This window comes from Patiria miniata, unplaced genomic scaffold, assembly GCF_015706575.1.
Source record: "Patiria miniata isolate m_02_andy unplaced genomic scaffold, ASM1570657v1 HiC_scaffold_3, whole genome shotgun sequence".
NCBI classification, from domain to species: domain Eukaryota; kingdom Metazoa; phylum Echinodermata; class Asteroidea; order Valvatida; family Asterinidae; genus Patiria; species Patiria miniata.
In genome coordinates, this window is record NW_024037069.1 from 15,675,855 (window position 1) to 15,695,215 (window position 19,361).

The following is a 19,361-nucleotide window of genomic DNA, read 5'->3' on the forward strand; positions in this document are numbered from 1 at the left end:
TGGTTGACGTTTATTGCTTAGAAAAACTGTGGGTTTTTTTCCTTCTTCTTTCGTTAGATCTGGACAGACATCACATCTGGAGCAGCATTGAAGGACCCTTCACTGTTGTCCAGGTTTTTGCTGTTAACTTTTGCAGTAAGTCTGTTGATAGACGATGGTTTTAGTGCAGTGAGAAATCCAACAGTCTTTCATCTTTGCCATAGAAAATTAAATGTAAACAGTTGTGAAAATCTACCTTTTTAAAAAAAAATATCAAATACTTGAAAGTTTTCATCACAATTGTGCATCCATTGAGCACCAAGCATGACATAAAATTCAGTTTAAAAAAAAAAAGTTAAGAAATTGCATTCAAAGGGTTGACAAAACTATGAGTTTACTTTAGCGCCAGTGAATTTCCATTTCAAAAATATTAATTTTCCATTGAAGAAAAATTCAAAATTGCGTACAGATGTACAATGACATCTGTGTCACAATTGTGTTAGGTATTTCGTGTAAAGAATGTCAATTGAAACTAGTTGAGGCTACGTTCCTTACAAAGTTGTCGCGGAATTTAAATAAGCAAAATCCTTACTCTAATCGGTATGAAAGTTTAACAGTATTTGCCAACATCCTTTGAGTATTGTAGAATGGAAATAAGAATAATGAATAATGAAAGGTTTGCGGAAACACCATGGGCGAATAATTTCTCAACTAAGAGAATGGTTCTGAAAAGAACCAGAGGTATAAACTCGACGTTCCGTTCAGTATGCTCTGACCGTCTTCAGGAGAGTGCCTAAACTCTAAGAAAGTGAAAGGAAATAAGAATAATGTGCAAGAGAAGATGCTCCTAGTAACGATTTGTGGTTTCCTTTTCAGGATCTGAAGAAGTACCACTTTGTCTTCTGGTTTGCCTTCCCTGCGTTGTGCTCCATAGATAGCATCAACGTCTCCAAGACGCAGCATCTCAATCAATGCTTCAGTGAAGAACAGGTCAGTGTATTGACATATTGGCATGGGTGGTGCAGTGCGTAAAGTGCTTGGCTCACATCGCTGTGACCCGGGTTCGATTCCTGACTAGGGTCACATGTGAGTAGGGTTGTTTGTTGATTCTCTCCTGTACCACAAGGGTTTTTCTCTGGTTTCTCCGGTTTGCCGGGCTCCACAAAATATGACGCTGTCGATCTGGTTGTGCTCCGTGGTCAGACATGGGTCATAAGGCGGGTGCCTAAAGACGCCTTTACATGCCTTCAGCTCGACCATGTTGTAGCTGCGTCCTTACATTTCAGCTTCTGCTGCGAGTAAGGACTACTAGCCCCCCCCCCCAATTTTATTTTAAGTTGAATGATTTGGTGCAAGCTGAAATAATGGAAATATTCTCGAAAACAATGGATAAATGATAAGGCCAACTGCATATTTACAATTGGCTTCATAAAAACATAAAAAAAGAGAGTAAATAACAACTTTGCGCCGGGATAATTTTTTTGTCGAAAATTTCGATTTTCGCAAAAAGGCAACATTTTCCAGCCAAACGCCACAAATGCTGATTCGCAAGAGTAATTTCAGCAGTGTGTGTATGATATTTCTTGCCGAAACCTCATATGTTTCAATACTCCGGGGTGTGCACTGGAGCGTAAATTGTACAACAATAGGCCGTGCACAACGGCCAATTCAAGATCAACACACAGTCTGCCTCCACAGACTTCACAGAGTTTGTGTGTGTGTGCAAAAGGCACGAGGGATTAGTGTGTTTAGACGTCACCCGGATGCGAGTCGAGGCAATCTTGACGTCTTAACCCATCAGCCGTGCCTGTGTATAAAAACAGCCAGTGCGTGTGATCACGTCCTCCGACGCGAACTTGTTATAAAGCCAATTCTCTTTTCTTTTCTTTTTTGTATTAATCCAGATTCAGTCTCTACAGGAGTCTTACGATGCCATAGCAGACCAGCGCAAAGGCCTGGCATACTTTCTGGTTCAGAAGCAGGACGATCTACTGGTAGTATTCCCCCTCTCGGACTGGGACTTATTACCGGACAAAACTCAGGTGAGTGGCAATAAGGACTCCATGCATTAACCCTAACCCTCCAAAATCCTCCAAAAATCCTCCAAGCAGTTGTTGGCGGATTTTAAAGAATTGAGGCCGAATGGCAAATAAAAATGTCTGTTGATTTTGCAGGATGTATTGTGTCAAGTTCGTAGGCTGTGCCCTGCATTGTTTATGTTCAGTCATGCATAAATGAGCCATGCATTATGCTTGATAGCAAAAAGTCTGACATTTTTGTGTCCCTGTTGTACACCTGACCTGCGTAATTTAAAATTGACGTCAAACTATTTTTTTTTTTTTGGCAGGATACTTTTGCTTTATATAATCACTCTTGCAGATAGAAGGCATTATAGAATATGTTCTGAAATTTACGAAATCTTGTATCAGGGACACAAACAAATTGGACCCTTACGGAACAACCCTGCTCCCTTCATGTCAAAAAAGTGAAATGCTGAGAATTTTTTTTTTTAATTTCAAATTTTGTAGTCATGAAAATGAAAGATGCCCATATCTTCCCCTTGAAAACATTTCTTTGAAATATATGTAGTAGACATTACAAGAAATTACATATATCAATAAATGTGAAAAAAATTTTAAAAAATAAACACCAAGTCGTTTTTTCGTTTTTTGTTTTCATTTTTTTTCCATAATGTCCTGTGCCCAGTTCCGTCTCATTTCGCCAGAACGCCTCACATATATGTTACGTAATACTCACAATTTTTCCCTCATACCATACATGTACATGTAGTTCTGTTTTTGAATGTACAGTCGAATCTCGTTAGTACAGACTCTGTTAATACAAAATTCTGGTTATAACAAACATAAAGCCTTAGTCCCGACTGTGCATATATGTGCACAATGAATGGGACTGATGTTCCTCTTGATACAAAATTCTGATATAACAAACAATTTGGCTAGGTCAGAACGAGTTTGTATTAACGGGAGTCGACTGTAGTTCTGTTTTTGAACGTAGTTAATACTTGCCTATTCTGCAGGTGATGCTGGGCTTCTGTGATCCCTGTACCCTGGATCAGTACCCTGGATGGCCCCTCAGAAACTTCCTAGCGCTAGCCGCCTACCACTGGTAAGACCAAACTGTCGTGTTTACCATTACGTCAGAGGACAAGGCATTGTCTTTTTCTTTGCTCCTATAATATAACACTCTTGTCAACAAAAGATGTACGTTTAAGGACAACAAAGAATCTGTTGTTTTCTCTTTTTGTTGCTGTCCTTGGGATGTATGTAATGCAAGAGCATATAATAATAATAAAAATACCGGAGTCTTACACAGCGCACGTATCTACCAACAATTAGGTACTCAAGACGCTAATGAATATAAATTTATTTTAAAGGGAATATACAACATTTGCAAACATAAAAAAATAAAACTACCAAGTTTTTACGAAATACCTTACTAGGATGTTAGTAAATGACAGTCTAAAGCATCCTGTAAAATTATGGCACCTGGTGTGAAGTCATTTTCAAGAAAATGGTATTTTTGTATACGTTTCCAGCGGTGGTCGGCCGACCACCGTTAGAAAAACCTAACTATTTTGCAACTACTGGTCCAAATTTACCAATTTGTTTTCAGTTCAAATTTTGTTTGCTATGGGTTACATGTTCATGAACGGGTGCAGGCCAGCTAGACTGGTTCCCTTACCTTACAATTTTCCGGCATCTGGAAATTGATCTATTTTATCTTTAGTGGAGTCAGGGAACCAGACTACTTGAACATTTTGTTTTTCTTGATTTTTCCAGCATTTTCGAACAAAAAACTTCAAACATGTCAGTGTAACAAAATTTGATCTATTATACTAACCCCTCAAATAGTTCATTTCTGAAAATTACAGCAAAAGCCAATGATGTACATTCCCTTTAAAGACAGGTAAATGAAGTCCTCAAGCCCCTAGCCTTGAACTATCTAGCTCTGTCTCCAATGCAGTGACGATTAGCTAGCACCTCTAGCGCTAAGCTTTTATCTGAGTGCATGGGAGGGTCTGGAAATAGCTCAGTGGGCAAAATGAAACAATCACGAAGAGAAGCCATTACTAGGGTATTCGATGGTTATTATGAGCATACATTTTTTTCTCATTCAAATCAACGTAACCAAAGCGAGGCTGGAAGGAAAAATAGTCTGGTTCCTTTTTGCACAAAAAACGTTATCATTGAAAACTGTTATTGGATACAGGGAACATGACTAAAATGGTGGCAGCATGATTAAGGTCTATAGAGCAGTGCGGCAGTACATCAGCCGGTGAAACATCTTTTTAATCAGCAAGTGTGTTGTCACTGGATGCTGTGTGTTTCCATTCAGCACTACAGACTCAAGAACCATTCCGGTTTTTGAAAATGGGTCTGGGAACTAGACAAGGCAATGTAAGACGCTCCCTCAAGGGGTTTCAACTTTTGATTCTAAGCTCATTATGTAGTTTGACATTTCCTTCATAACGTCTTATATAATTTGTTTTTGTAATGACTCAGGTCAGACGAGTTGCAGAATGTGCAAGTGTTGTGCCTGAGAGACCGGACCAGGGAGGGAGTCCGTACTACAGACCATAGTCTGGTGCTGGACATTCACCTGCCTTCAATGAAAGAGCTGCATGGTAGTTATGAAGACTCATCTTGTAAATTACCCACACTAAGTTGTCTGTGTTCGTAAATAGGTGTTCAGATCTCAGCTGCAAAAGCAATAGACCTTTCATTCGTTTGTAAGCATTGAGTGCCATTTTGTATGGGCTGCCAAAAGGGCATCAAGTCCTGCCTTTGTTGACAACAGATTTTGCCCAAAATTACATATTTGCACCCTCGCTACGTAAGAAAAAGATATTTGTATTAAATCTTTGGTAGCGCTTGTTGGTTATTTTTCATTTTTTTTAAAAATATACCACAATAATTTGCGTTTTCAACTATCTAATGATATATTTGTAAACATTAATAACTATGCTTGACTTTTGCAATGTTGACCTTCCATAGTTTGGAAAAAAACACTGGTTGGCAAAGAAAGGTCAACATGCAACGGCACCATAATTTGTTTTCAGATGACACTTTGCGTGCACTGGTTTAGAGTTTTTGTCCATGTGCACAGAATCCATACAATATCCCTTGTTTCTTTGCTGGAACCACTGATGCAGTGATCACCATTAGGCCCAAAAAGTCTCCAGTTTCTGGTATGGAGCTTGCCCCAAAAGTGGTGCGGCGACGCAGCTTTTCTTTTTTTTCTTTTTTTTCTTTTGAGACATCATATTACATTGAAAAAAAAAACCTTTTCATTTTGCCGACGCGCATGGCTACGGCGATGCGCGCACATACCAGAAACCGGAGACTTTTTTGGAGGGCCTTACATGAAGTACATCAGATTGCACAGTCCTCACATACTGCTTTGGCTGTCCTTGTAGAGTGTCCTAAGTGTGTCGGCTGGGAGAAGAATCAGAAAAACAAGATGGCACCTCGCAAGGTAGACCTGAGTGCCAGCATGGACCCAACACGGTAAGATTTATCGTCTGACCTGAAACTCTTGAACTGCTTATCAACTTCATACCGAAATGGCCTTGATAACGTTCAAATTGAAAATACAGGGGCGTAAAAGAAATTCTACACTCTTGTTTTGAACGAAATACTTCTTTCAAAGATTACCCCAGAAAACGCAGTTGCCAATTACTGAAAACAAAACTGTATCTGTTTAAAGTAAATACTGGCTTCAAAAGTACATTCCAAATCACACAATTTTAAAAATAGACAAACCCCTAAGATTTTGGGTTTGAGGCGTGCTTACTGTAAAATAGTAGGACTTGGACGTAAATCTCATTTTGTGGGAATAGATAACAGATTTGTGTGTTTTACTTCCTGTGATTAATATGTTTTGACAATTTAATAATTTTTCATTTCTGTTTAGTTTGGCTGAGTCATCCGTCGACCTGAATCTCAAGCTGATGAGGTGGCGTTTGCTGCCCTCGCTTGACCTAGATAAGGTAGCCCAGACCAAGTGCCTTCTCCTAGGATCAGGCACCCTGGGCTGCAACGTAGCCAGATGCCTCATGGTGAGTCTGATTGGCTGCTGCAAATTTGCATATTCAGTAGCAGACTTCAGAAGTTAACTTTATGTCGGACCTCACCATGTGAAACCCTAGTTTGGAATCGATTCGTGCTGCAAAGGTTTTATTTCACCCAGATTAAAGGTTATATACTACATTTTCAAACATAAAAAAAATACTTTAAAAAACCTAAAAATCAAGTTATTATGAAATACCTTGCTTGTCTGTAAGTGAATAATAGTCTCAAGCATATTGTAAAATAATGGCACCTGGTGTGCTGTCATTTTCAAGAAAACTGGCACTTTTGTATCAATTTCCAAGGATGGTTGACTGACCATCGTTGGAAAAAACCTGACATTTTTCAAATACTACCCTGTATTTCAGGCTCCGTACTTCAGGCTCCTGTTTTACATTCGGCTCTGGTAATTATCAGCACCCAAACTCCAAGCGGTCGTAAACAGAGTGATTAAAACCTCCCAAGGACACATTTGTTCCCTTATTAAGCACTAATATCCATGATCTTTGCAATTGATTTCCTCATGAGCAGGGCTGGGGCGTGCGAACCATCACCTTGGTCGACAACTCCACTGTATCATACTCCAACCCGGTCCGTCAGAGCCTGTTTGAGTTTGAGGATTCCTTGGAGGGGGGTAAGCCCAAGGCTCAGGCTGCCGCTGAAAGACTCAAGAAGATCTTCCCTGGTATGGTGAGTCTGGATTTGATGATTAGGGCCAATGTCATGGTGCAGTTTTAATTAAACTTAAAACATTTGCTAAGTTCAGAATGTAAATTGCTGAGCCGAAAAAGGTTACCAACCATAATGCAGTGTGATGTATGTTGCTCGTTACCGGTTCCCAGTGAATTGTCAACATGTCAATAAATACTGTCCTCATGGAGTGCTTTAACCCTAACAGAACTCAACCCATCAAACCCCAACAGCATGTTTTGTTGGAATCTGTCAAAAATATGTGTGTGCAGTTTCCCATATGGTGTTGGAATTTGCCAGGATGGGTACGGTTTCTAGTAAATCATGCTAGGGAGTTAGGGTTAAAGGGCATATACAACATTTGCAAACATCAAAAACACAAAGCTACACAATTATTATGAAATACCTTACTTGACTGAAAGTGAGTAATAGTCCCAAGCATCCTGTGAAATCATGGCACCTGGTGTGCTGTCAGTTTCAAGAAAAAGTGGAATTTTTGTATCAATTTCCAACGATGGTCAGCCGGTGAGGCTGGCACCTATGTTTTTTGAAATAGGAAGTGTTCTTGGAAAAAGTGCACATTGTGCAGAAAACGTTGACTTCTTACACCACCTGTACTGTTTTAAGTTGGTGCATGTTTTTTAAAAAGTACAAATAACAAGTATACCAAAAAATTCGAGATCTTGTGCCAAACGTTCGCAGTCAAGGTTTCTCACTTTTTAGAGATAAGTTCTTTTAAAAGACATAACAGAAGATTCTTTTCATATCAGTTTGCTCATGATTGTAATATTTGTAACTAGATTTAGTTCAAATATCCAAATACTAAAATAATACCAATTCAATCAACAACAAAAGTCTTTGGAACCTAATCAAAGTTGTTTCTGTTTTTACGTCCCATGATTTTTAGCAAGCTACTGGTCTTTCCCTATCCATCCCCATGCCTGGACACGCAGTAGGCTCCTCGGGTAAGATGTTAACAGAAAATTCTAAATTTAAAAAAGCGGTTTCTCAGAAAAATGGTTTTAGAATATTGTTTGGAAGTCGATACTAAGATAAAGTTGCATTCAATGGATGACTAACCAACAGCAACTCTCTGTAAAATTTGTGGGCGTATTCAGAACCTGATTCTATTGTTGGATGAATACAATAACAAGAACCAACCACCAATAATGTCCACAAACAAGATTTTCACCCCTACTTGTTGGCGAGTGGATGAAGAACAAGCAGAACAAAGATGGCGGCTAAGTGCAACTTGTGTTAGATTTTGTTCCTAAAACTGGAAACAGTCATTCAGAAGGAGTAGCAATAATTTAAACTATAACCGTAGAATTTGAGGTCTTGGTTCTATGATTTGAAACGGAGCACAGGGCCGGGTTGTGATTGACATGTTTTGTCTGTCTTGATTTCTTTGTTTAAAACATATAGGATCATTTGCATTTATCCCAAAAGTAATTAACCTACCAAATTATTATCAAACAGCTTACTTGGGTTAAAGATAATACTGGTACTAAACACACAGTGAAATTATTCCTTCTGGCTTGCTGTCATTTAGAAGAAATAGAGAAATGTACGTGATTTCCAACGATCAGCCAGTTGACTGATTTTTGGAAATAAGGAGTGCCATAGACAAAATTGTGTTTCGTGATCAAAAGATTGCGCGTGGTTTTTCACTGTATTATCAAGAAGTCCAATATCCACTGAGCTGAACTTCAGGTTAGGCTTTGAACATTCTTCTTTGTATGTTGAGTGGTGATATTATTGGAAATGAACAAAATGCATGCAAAGCAAAGGATCCTATTATGCCTTTAAGATTTTCTCAACTTTCGTGATCACCGTACCTTACCTTTTGTTCACCAGAGGACGTCTTGAAGCAGACCAGAGAAGATGTGGCCAAGCTAGAAGAGCTGATTGATGCTCACGATGTCGTCTTCCTCTTGATGGATACAAGGGAAAGCCGCTGGTTACCGACCGTCATCGGTGGAAGCAAACGAAAGGTATCACACAAATCCAGCAAACGGGAATTAGCAACAACTACTTGGGCAGTACCATGCTCATGATGCACGATTCTTATAACCTGCATGTACGTTCGATCTGCGTGTTCTTCTTTTGAACTTCAATTTTGAAATTCATGTCAAGTATGTACCAATTAAAAAAAACATGCTCAAAGTGTGACTCGAGTTTGCATCTGATGTACTGCATCATCGATTTTCCTTGAAATTTATTGAGTTTGTTTTCGCATGCCTTTATTTAAACACGAATAATTTTAAAACTCTTTTAAGTATCAAACCAATACTTGCCAGGGATAAAGTTCAGATGCTATTAAGCTTTCAAATGGTATAAAAAATAATGGCTGTACGTGTTTCCACACCGATGCTAGAGCCTCACAAATAAAAGTCAGGGGTATTTTGGGACGCGCTGTATAGTCGGTAACAAACTGGCAGATGATGAAAGTTATCATAAATGAAAGTAAGGGTTCTGAACAGGAGCCAAAATGACTAGAAAATAATCATTTTTATTTTCAAATCCTTTCCCTTGCAATTCAGCTGGTGATGAACGCTGCCCTGGGATTCGACACCTACATGGTGGTCAGACATGGCATGAAGCCACCAAAAGAGGGCGCTGTCCACGACACTGCCAGTACATCTGATGACGGAGCAGCGTGCTCGTCGGCTTGTGACGATCCCCTACCGTTATCGCCCAAGAGTCCGTCGTTCCTGTGTATCCCCGGCGATAAGTTGGGCTGTTACTTCTGCAACGACGTGGTGGCCCCAGGAGATGTGAGTATGAAACTACTGCATCCATGAAGAACTTACGTCATCATCGACCCCTACCTTTATTATTATTAATCATTTTTGGTAATGAAACCAAGGATTCCTCAAAAGCGCCCTAGGCACTGTAGCTCGCAAGCCTGAAGAAACCTGTGGAGAGAAAACAATGAGAAGAAATTACAGTTTTAGAGGTGGGAGGAAAAGCCCAGAAGAATATTCTGAGGAAAACCCACGGAATCAGGTAGGGACTGAAAACCCAATCCACATATTGGCCCAGGCGGGATTCGAACCCGGGTCACAGCGGTGGAAGGCGAGGAAAGTACCGCTACGCCAACCTGACTCCCCATACTCCAACCTGACTCCCCATGCCTCTCTGATGCCTCTCTTCCCTCACTCGATCCCCTCTATGAACATCTGTATCCCTTAAAGGCATTTAGGATCATTTGCATTTATCCCAAAAGTAACCTACTTAATTATTTTCAAAAAGGTTACTTGGATTTGATACTGGTACTAAACACCCCGCAGCATTATTCCATCCGGCATGCTGTCATTCAGAAGAATCAAGTGTTGTACATGTATGTGATTTCCAGTGATGAGGCAATTGACTGATTTTTGGAAATACAGCATGCTCTGAGCAAGAAGAGCCATGAAATAGGGTCGAGTTCCTTCTTTTCTTTACAACACTGACAGATGCGGTCTTCACACCGCAGGCTTGCACATGCAATGATTATGTTTATTTTAAAAATACTGCTCCTGAAGATTTAATGCCGTTTTGGGGAAAGTGGATGCGGGACTGTTTAGCGTCTGAGAAAGACACCAAGATGTGTTCAAATGAGAATGAACAAAATGCACCGCGGCAGATCTTTTCCACCGCGAACTTGATTGCAATTTTAAATCTGCTCGGTGCATTTACTATTTCAGTCAAAAATTGCCACACATTGCTGGGAAGTGAGTGATCTTAAGTGTGCGAGTTATCAAGTCATATGTTTATCTGCGGAGAATGACACATAGTTTTGATTTTCTGTTTACCAAAAGCCAAACAAATCTGTGCTAGTGATAGCTTACAGATGCAGTGGCTTAGTATATTTTGGGGGTCTAGCAATATCATTCTGGCTTGTGCAAGCATTGCTTACAGGATGTCCAGGGATCAATTTCACGGTTGCTATTAAGCAAAAAATTTGCTTAGCACAAAAAAAAGTCTGGCTTAGTAAAAGCAGGTTACCAGCCAAAACTCCATGCGATTTTCATGCTAAGCAAACAAACAGCTGAATACCAATCACAAGCAATAGGCCTATACATCACATGAACATTTGGTTGGTAACCCTAACCCACCTCACTCCTCCAAAATCCTCCTGGCGGTTTTGGAGGATTCTAGAGGATTGAGGATGAATGGTGATTGAATCAAATGAGGATTCTGGAGGATTGAGGATGAATGGTGATTGAAGCACATGAGGATTTTGGAGGATTGAGGATGAATGGTGATTGAATCAAATGAGGATTCTGGAGGATTGAGGATGAATGGTGATTGAAGCACATGAGGATTTTGGAGGATTGAGGGTGAATGAAGCACAAGAGGATTTTGGAGGATTGAGGATGAATGCATTTTGAGGCAGGACTGTCTGATGATTTTGAAGGATTTGGCGTTGGTTATCCTTCATTTAAACACGAGTGCAAAATTTTGGGATGAGGAGGATTTTGGAGGATTGAGGATGAATGCATTTTGAGGCAGGACTGTCTGACAATTTTGAAAAATGTAGGCGGAGTTGAAAAATTTTGGAGGATTTTGGAGGATTGAGGATGGTTGTAAGCAACAAGGGCCTAGGGGGTTAGGGGTAATCCTGTTTTTGCCAAGGAAGACTTTTCATGCTAAGCACTGTAAGCTCACAAGGGTGATCGCAAGCACAGAATTTCTTGCTTAGCAGGGCCAGAAAATTATAGGCCTCATTCTCAAACTGACTGGAAGGTAAAAAATGTTTTGTTCTTTTTCTGTCGACAGTCCACCAAGGACCGGACATTAGACCAGCAGTGCACAGTGTCCAGGCCAGGACTGTCCATGGTGGCTGCAGCATTGGTCGTAGAGCTGCTGGTCAGTTTGTTACAGCACCCTAAGGGGTAGGTCACTTCAAATTTCTTCTGCAAATTTTTCAATTCTGTCTTAAATCAAATAAGCAAATCCATGTGCAAATCCAATTTTGGCCCTTTTTAATGTTGTTGAATTGTGACTTTTATAACAATTAATGTTTTTTTTGGTCTGGAAATAAAGCTAATAAATAGGCAAGGCTTTTAAATTAAAGGGTATTTGTGTTTAACGTAGTTGAGGCAGGCCAAACAATAAGTTGGGAGTCATCTCAACCATAGTTAGGACAGTGCTGCACTTAGGCCACAACATATTCATAGTCTTCTCTTCTTTTTGTATGTTAGAGTTACGGTTATTCAAATAGCTGTCAAGGGTCTGTGGTTCACTCCCATCAAAAAAATAGATCCACCTTGAAATCAGTTGTCATTTTTGGGAGTCGGGGTGGTGCAGGCTACTTTCCTTGGCACCTTGGCCAACACATTGATTGGGTTTTCGGTCCCTGTCTGGTTCAATAGATTTGCCCCTGAAATATCATTCTTGGTTTTTCCCTCACTTCTCACGGCCTAAAATCCCCGAAAATGTTTTGTTTTGTTTTGGATTGTTTACTTACCCTATTTCAAAGGTCTGGTTGAAAGAAAACTAACCTAATGTCTTACCATTCCCGAGAAAAGATGGGGGGAAAAAAATGGTTGTTTACATTGGACGCGGTGGACATTTTGTGGGATACACATACATATATCCTGCCATGTCTTTTCAATGTACGGTACATATTGCGCGTGTGACACATAATACACACAGCACCAATACACAAACATTGTTTCTCGCACGTCTGCAGAGTGCGATGCACTGGTGGAACGTGTGCGGCAGGATTCATGACTAGCGCCCAACAGCTCGATTTTTGAGAGTCAAATTGCTGACCTCCGAAATTCATTCTCGCAAGAATAACATACAAGCGCCCAGTTTTTATAGGATGGTTGTGTGGATGTTTATATCCTACTTTTAAATGCTCCTTCCATTAACATCATTTTATGTAAAATGTGTTTTATAACCCAATGGGCTCCGTGCGCCAACGAAAGAGGGCGCCCTTTTACCTAGCAACAACGTCCCATGGGCGGGACATTAAGCTAGTTGACGCCCACCGTTCCTTGTGTGTGACGCACATACACCAGGGGATTTGTACTATGTACGCACAGTGGTACAGCCGCACGTTGCGGCCAAATTGCAAAATTACTGGGCCCAATTTCACGGCGCTGGTAAGCACACGATTTTCCGCTAACAGAGCCTCCGTCTATTTCATAGAGATCGTAAGCATAAGCACAGCAAAAGGCATGCTTACTTCAGAGGAAAAATTTGCTTAACTTAGTGACGTAACAATAGAAATCTCCATGCACGCGCGACCGTTAGCACACAAACACCGTGAAATAGTGCTTAAGGTTAGCAAATTTTTCTGCTATGCTAAACACAACTTTTCTGCTAACTGTTAAGCAGCGCCGTGAAATTGGGCCCTGTTCCTTCTTTTCCGGTAAGGGGGTACTTGTGAACGGAGCGGATAGGGCCTATTCTAGGCAGTTATGTCCCTTAAATTGAACATTTTCCAGACTTCAAAGCTGTTATGCCTGTACAATTTTAACGAAGCCTTGGTTTCAGAAAGGGTATCATTTAAGAATTGTATTATACGATTATATTGTTTTCTGTTGACTTTTTTTTTACAGAGGCTACGCTCCAGCTGACACCAGTGCCAAAGATGATCACCTGACGACCTCACTAATCTCCCCACTGGGCTTAGTGCCACACCAGGTAATTCACTTTGTCTTTTCCAAACCATGAACATGTTTGTAATGATGTGTAAAATGCGTCAAAACGGAAGAATCAAATAACAGTGTAGCACACAGTTGGGTCTGTCCACACTAACGGCTACAACTTATAACTTTATGGGTGAGACATGGGAGGTGGATTTCATAGCAGGTGTTTTGTTTATAATTTTTGTTTTTTAAACATTCCTGTATTATCTGTGATTGCACTGATAAATAATTAGGCTGATTCACTGGAAATGTAGGAAATTACTCGGCCATCTTTAAGATGAAATGAAGGATAATGTTCATAACATGGACGGACACTCTTGAATCATACTGTATGTTCTTGTTACAATAAATCCAGCCCGTGTTCCATTTATATTGCATATTCAAAAAAGAATTGGTATCATTCAACATTAAAGCAACCTGTTAAGTATTTATGAAATTAGGATGCGACTTGATACATGTTCATAACATGGACAGAAATTTGTGACAATTTCTGTCCCAGTTGTGAACATGAAGTCTTGAAGATGTGCCCACCCTGTAGTTAAAAATACCAAGAGGATTAACCCGAGATTGGCCAGTGGCAATCTCTCAATGGGTAGCTTTACATATTACTAGGAACAAATTTAGGGTAATTCACGTATTTTATTTACTGCTTCCCACCACTTAAAAATGAAATGTCTGTCCATGTTATGAACGTTAAATCTTGAAGATAATCCTCTGTAATTTCTGGAAACCTGAGAAATTGATCAAACTTGTTGGTGGGCAATGTTCTTACCAGGATATTGGATGAAGAAAGACAGAAAACTTAACATATTACTTCATGTATCGACTCCTGTCCATGGTTCCCTCTAAATGTCACACTTTTGTAACTGTTAGTGTGGACAGACCCATTACCATTCCTTGAAATACAATCTCCTCAAATTATATTGTGTATACGTGACACTTTGGAAACATTGAGTACACATACATGACATACTGCTTGGATGAAGATCAGGGCATGAAAATAAGTTAGTAGGACTTAAAGGGACATTTCCTCCTAGAATGCGCCCAATTGGGCTACAAAACGCATTTTAAACGGAATGATATTAATTGGAAAGAGCATTTATAAGTAGGATATAAACGTCCCCACAACCATCCTTTAAAAATGGGTGTTTTTGTGTTATTCTTATGAGAACCATGCGAGAACGAACTTCGGGGGTCACAATTTTGACTCTCAAAAATGGAACTGATAAAATGGTCCCAAATTTGAACAAATCCCAATTTCATTGACACTTAAACAGTGACGTTGTGTTTATTTTCAGGGAATTATTAAAAAAAAAATCCTTTTGATTTTCAAGGTTATTGTTGGGATTTAAAGTTGAAGCTTTTTGGATGCTGTTAAAGATGTACCACAATAATGTCTGCGAATTAATAGTCAATTTGTATCAGAATGTATCGATTAATTATATGTGCTGGAAAATAGAATGCTGCCATTGACAATGAGTGCACTCTGAGTCTCCATTTACTAAAAATCTATTTTGAAATTTCAACCAATTCCCAAGTTGATTGTTATCAATGTTTTAGGCACTAGTTGTCTAATCTACTATCTATCATTTCATTTTTTTTTCATTTTTTTTTTTAAATAAGTACATTATTTGGTGGCAATTACAGGGTTATGTAATTTCTGTGACAGACTTGTAAGAGTTCAATAAATAAACCTGAAAATCTGATACATCCATCATCTAGTAATGGTCAAGGAGATTACAGACGAGGAGTTGGATCATTTCTCTGAATCATTAATTAGGTGTCATGGTTTATTGGCTCTGTCACGGACATTACACCGCGTTTCATAATGCTTGAATTGTCAGTAGGCTCAAGACATCATCAGTACTCAGCAGGGATTTTCCTGGAAGGGTAGTCAAGAATTGAAACATTCACACGATTTGGGGCTTTCAAAATGGATTTAATTCTTTAAGTGTGCTATTTCTCGCCCGCGAAATTCTTCGGCATGAAGTGATAAAATTAAATGGCTATTTGCAGTTGCCAATTTCCCCTGTGCCGCTCGTTCGCACTCCACCAAGGCTTCGGGGGAAAAAAAACTCTGATGAGACAATAATAAGACAAGAAATCTTTGCAATAGATCACACATATCACTCAGCTTGGTGACTCCCAATACACGTGCCGACTTCCCCAGAAACTACAGCATTTATGCCTGGCGCTGTACAAATAAATGAAGCGTTTGGCATAGCTGGGCCGACACCAGCTCTGATTTGCGGTATCTCTCTCTCTCTCCAACCCCCCATCCCCTGTCACCCCCCTCCAAGCCGTAAGAATATACACTGGTGCTGCATGGAGCAATGTTATGAATGATGTCTGTTGACGTTATGTGAAATACGTTTGTGTATACAGTGGCAGCTGTGCACATGACAGCGTCGATGACATGAAAGATATATGCGAGTGTGAATGTGTGAAAGAACATGGTGTTATTAATGATTCAATTATCCTTATACATTGCCCATTCATGTTTCTTTAATACCACAGAAAGGAGTATTAAAGTATCTAGCTATCGGTGTGTGTAAACTGTGGAAGAATGAGCTCAACAAATGCCCAAGTTTCGTAGAAAAACTGCCAAAATATACAAATGTTGGCAAACGTGGCATCGTAAATTAAGTGTGTTTAGCCGGGTGGTATTTGTGGTGTCAGTATGGGCTCGGTGTACTAACAAGAGAGGGCGTTTTTTCACCACGCGACCCATGGCGTCTTCATGTAAGCGTCAGGAGTCAGCGATGCGCTCTAATGTCTAGTGGTCTCCCCCAACTCTCCCTTTCCTAGCGTTGAGGGGGTACCTGTGCACGGAGCCCATAGCTCGGTTTAAAATTTGCAAACATAATCCTCAGTCTCCGGGAAATAAATGCACTGCTTACTTCAGTCTTCAGTGATTTTTGTTGAGAATGCCATGAACAATTGAAAGGAACGGAGGATCATTTGCATTTCATGAATTTTTTTTGTTTCGTTTGAAGCAACAAAGTTTCTCAAAATCTGAAGAAATATGCATAACAACTAACCTGTTGAAACTGTTGCTCAGTGGATACCCTATACATCTGGAGAAAACAGGGAAAACCTTTCAGATTTTTTGTTATAGTCTTGTTAGTGGATTCCATTGCTAGCACTTCTGATTTAAAAGGTTCTGTTTCATCATTTTGAACACCCTCTGCTGTACAGGGTGAGTCAAAAAAACGAAACGATTGTTTTTGTGAAGCTCTGCATGTAGCACTTTCAAAATCTAGCATATGAAAGCCCAATTCACAAGCTTTATTTTAGTTCAAGAATCAGCCAAATCACTCATGTGCTTTTCAAGTTACGGAGTTTTAAACACCACCACCGTTTTAAAGTTCTTTCCACGGATCAAAAAATGTGAAAACAATTCACACATGTGATTTGTTTTCGTTTTGCTGAAAGAACACAAGGTTTTTGTGATCCGTGGACAGAACCTTAAAATGGTGGTTGTGTTTAGAATTCCGTAACTTGAAAAGTACATGAGTGATTTGAATGATTCTTGTACTAAAAGAAATCTTATAAATTGGGCTTTAATATCCTACAATTTGAAAGTGATACATGCAGAACTTCACCAAAACAATGGCCCAGACATTTGGGTTTGGTGATTTTTAAACTCACCTGTACAATGTGAAGATCAAATTAAAAAGAACTTATTCCTTCGTTTATTGTCGCAGATCCGTGGTTTCCTGTCTCGCTACCACAGCCTGCTACCTTCCAGCATGGCCTTCAATATGTGCACGGCTTGCTCGCCGATTGTCCTGGAGCGCTACGAGACGGAGGGATTTGAGTTCCTCCTGCGAGCCTTCAACGAGCCTCATTATCTGGAGGATTTGACCGGCCTGACCAAACTGCATGCGGACACGGAAAATTGCGATGTAAGTCTGATCACCTGAAATATGTGCAAGTAACACTGCCAGAAAGCTGCTGTTTGTGGTGCAAACTATGTTTTTTTATCTAAAACTTTTTTTTACTAATCAAATTTGACCATTTAAGCATCTTTTTCATGTTTTAGCCCACATTAAACGGTTTATGTCACCACTTCTACATACATCATGTTTCAGGAGATACATCACATTGACCACAACATCCAATACATGTATTTAAACAAATGTAACATGGCCTATCCGCTCCGTTCACAAGTACCCCCTCAACGGCAAAGAGAGTACAGTTGGGGGTGACCGACCGACGCCATCTTGCCTGACTGCAATTCATTTGCCGCGAAGCGCGGCCATTGCGTGTACGTAGTACAAATCCCCCGGTGTACGTGTGTCACACACAAGGAACGGTGCGCGTCAATCAGCGAAATGTCCCACCCATGGGACGTCGTTGCTAGGTAAAAGGGCGCCCTCTTTCGTCATTGCACGGAGCCCATAGTTGATTTGTGCCCTTGTAAATAAGATTTTTCTATAAACTTTTTTGATGTGAATTTATTATAATTGTTTTGCTTTTGTGTGTGTGTTTTAAGGTTCTGGACTTCAGCGATGATGAGAGTATCACATCCCAATAGTAAAAAATTCCCATCATGCTGTGCTGCCCCAAAGGAGCAATCCCACAATCCTTTGGGTCATCCTCTTAAACTGATGCCGAAAGAGAGTTGAGGCGACGTACGTTCTCTAAAGTTAGGTGTTTTGACTAAAATTGGTGGTGGAAATTTGTACTGTCAAAACACAAACGGACCCTTTTATGGATAGATCGGAAGTGTGAAGTGAAGGGACGCTGGGCGTTGCGTCCCAGGATAGTTTGCGCAACGAACAGGGATTTTGTGCAGCGAAAAGTGTGCCACCGTGCAGCACAGTAGCGTAGGGAATAGGTGGGAGGGAGCGTTTTAAACCCCCCCCCCCCCTCCATGATGAAAAAGGGGGACGGAAGGGAAGGGTTTATCTTGCATCGTCCAGCATACTCCACTGCCCATTTCCTGTCCACCGACCAACTGTAAAAGGGTCTTTTGGTCAGTTATCAAGCGGAACATTTTGGTGTTTAAGTAAATGATTTCTTTCAGTATACTTTGGGTAAGGAATAATAATAAACATGTCGGGAATCCGTGTCCACTTTCCCTCATTGGGGAAATAATCCAAAGTTGATGGCTAAAGTTGGCAACAGTTTATGGTTGATATAAGCATGGTAAGTGTCGGTGGCCATCTTGTGAAAGGAGCCTAAAAAGCTAGGCGTTTTAGACAGTGGAAGAAATTCAAGAAATATTATGGATCTCTTGGTTTTGGCATCTTTTTTTTGTAATTATGCTGTTATTACTGTAATACGCTTGACCAAAGGCTTATATTATATTTTATACAATGCCTGAATAAATCCTTGTCATCCGATTGGTTGGTCGTTGATCGGATGTCATTGAATTGTTCGTCCCAACCCATGGCACGGCCGTACTGCAAAAATAAAAATTTCATTGCACAGTCATACTATTGGTGGTTCTGACCAATCAGATGACGAGGATTTGTTCTGGTTACAACAAATAATAAATATTTCGCATTCATGCAGTGGAAAAGAATTATTTCATTTAGTAACAGATGGAATGGCTTCTCGTAGAATGGAACATTCTGTTGTCACCTCATGAAATTATTCTTACCATTGCACTCATAAACGCTCATTATTTGTATATGGATGAACAGTATACATAGAAAACCAACTCATGTAAATGACTGGTGTAAGGCATAGATACACTCAACCAAAAAAGAAAGTCCCCCCTTCCAATACTTTTTTTGTCTAACTCAATAACTACTGAGCACCTCTTGCTCAAATCGACTAATCAGTACAGAAATTCCTTAGCAATCCAGCCATACTCTTTATTTGGCCCAAAACAGTGATAATGTGTGCCAATTTATGACAAAAGAAACCGAAAACAGTTGCACTTTTGTATAAGTGCAAGTTGTGGTTCACACTCACCTTGCACCTATACAAAAGTGCAACGTTT

General features: G+C 40.0%; 1 protein-coding gene across 2 annotated transcripts in view; it reads left to right on the top strand.

Moving 5' to 3' along the window:
• Window positions 1–19,082, top strand: part of LOC119737532 (ubiquitin-like modifier-activating enzyme ATG7) — a 23,314-nt gene extending 4,232 nt beyond the window's left edge. For both annotated transcript variants that reach the window (XM_038211962.1, XM_038211961.1), the window contains exons 5-19: window positions 58–135; window positions 856–969; window positions 1,884–2,021; window positions 3,017–3,105; window positions 4,503–4,624; window positions 5,417–5,507; window positions 5,914–6,058; window positions 6,600–6,758; window positions 7,666–7,723; window positions 8,616–8,752; window positions 9,302–9,535; window positions 11,523–11,638; window positions 13,316–13,400; window positions 17,113–17,313; window positions 17,904–19,082. In XM_038211962.1, coding sequence (XP_038067890.1) covers window positions 58–135; window positions 856–969; window positions 1,884–2,021; window positions 3,017–3,105; window positions 4,503–4,624; window positions 5,417–5,507; window positions 5,914–6,058; window positions 6,600–6,758; window positions 7,666–7,723; window positions 8,616–8,752; window positions 9,302–9,535; window positions 11,523–11,638; window positions 13,316–13,400; window positions 17,113–17,313; window positions 17,904–17,945 — 1,809 coding nt within the window. In that variant the 3' untranslated portion in view covers window positions 17,946–19,082. The remainder of the gene's footprint in view (window positions 1–57; window positions 136–855; window positions 970–1,883; window positions 2,022–3,016; window positions 3,106–4,502; window positions 4,625–5,416; window positions 5,508–5,913; window positions 6,059–6,599; window positions 6,759–7,665; window positions 7,724–8,615; window positions 8,753–9,301; window positions 9,536–11,522; window positions 11,639–13,315; window positions 13,401–17,112; window positions 17,314–17,903) is intronic.
• The last annotated feature ends 279 nt before the right edge of the window (window positions 19,083–19,361 follow it).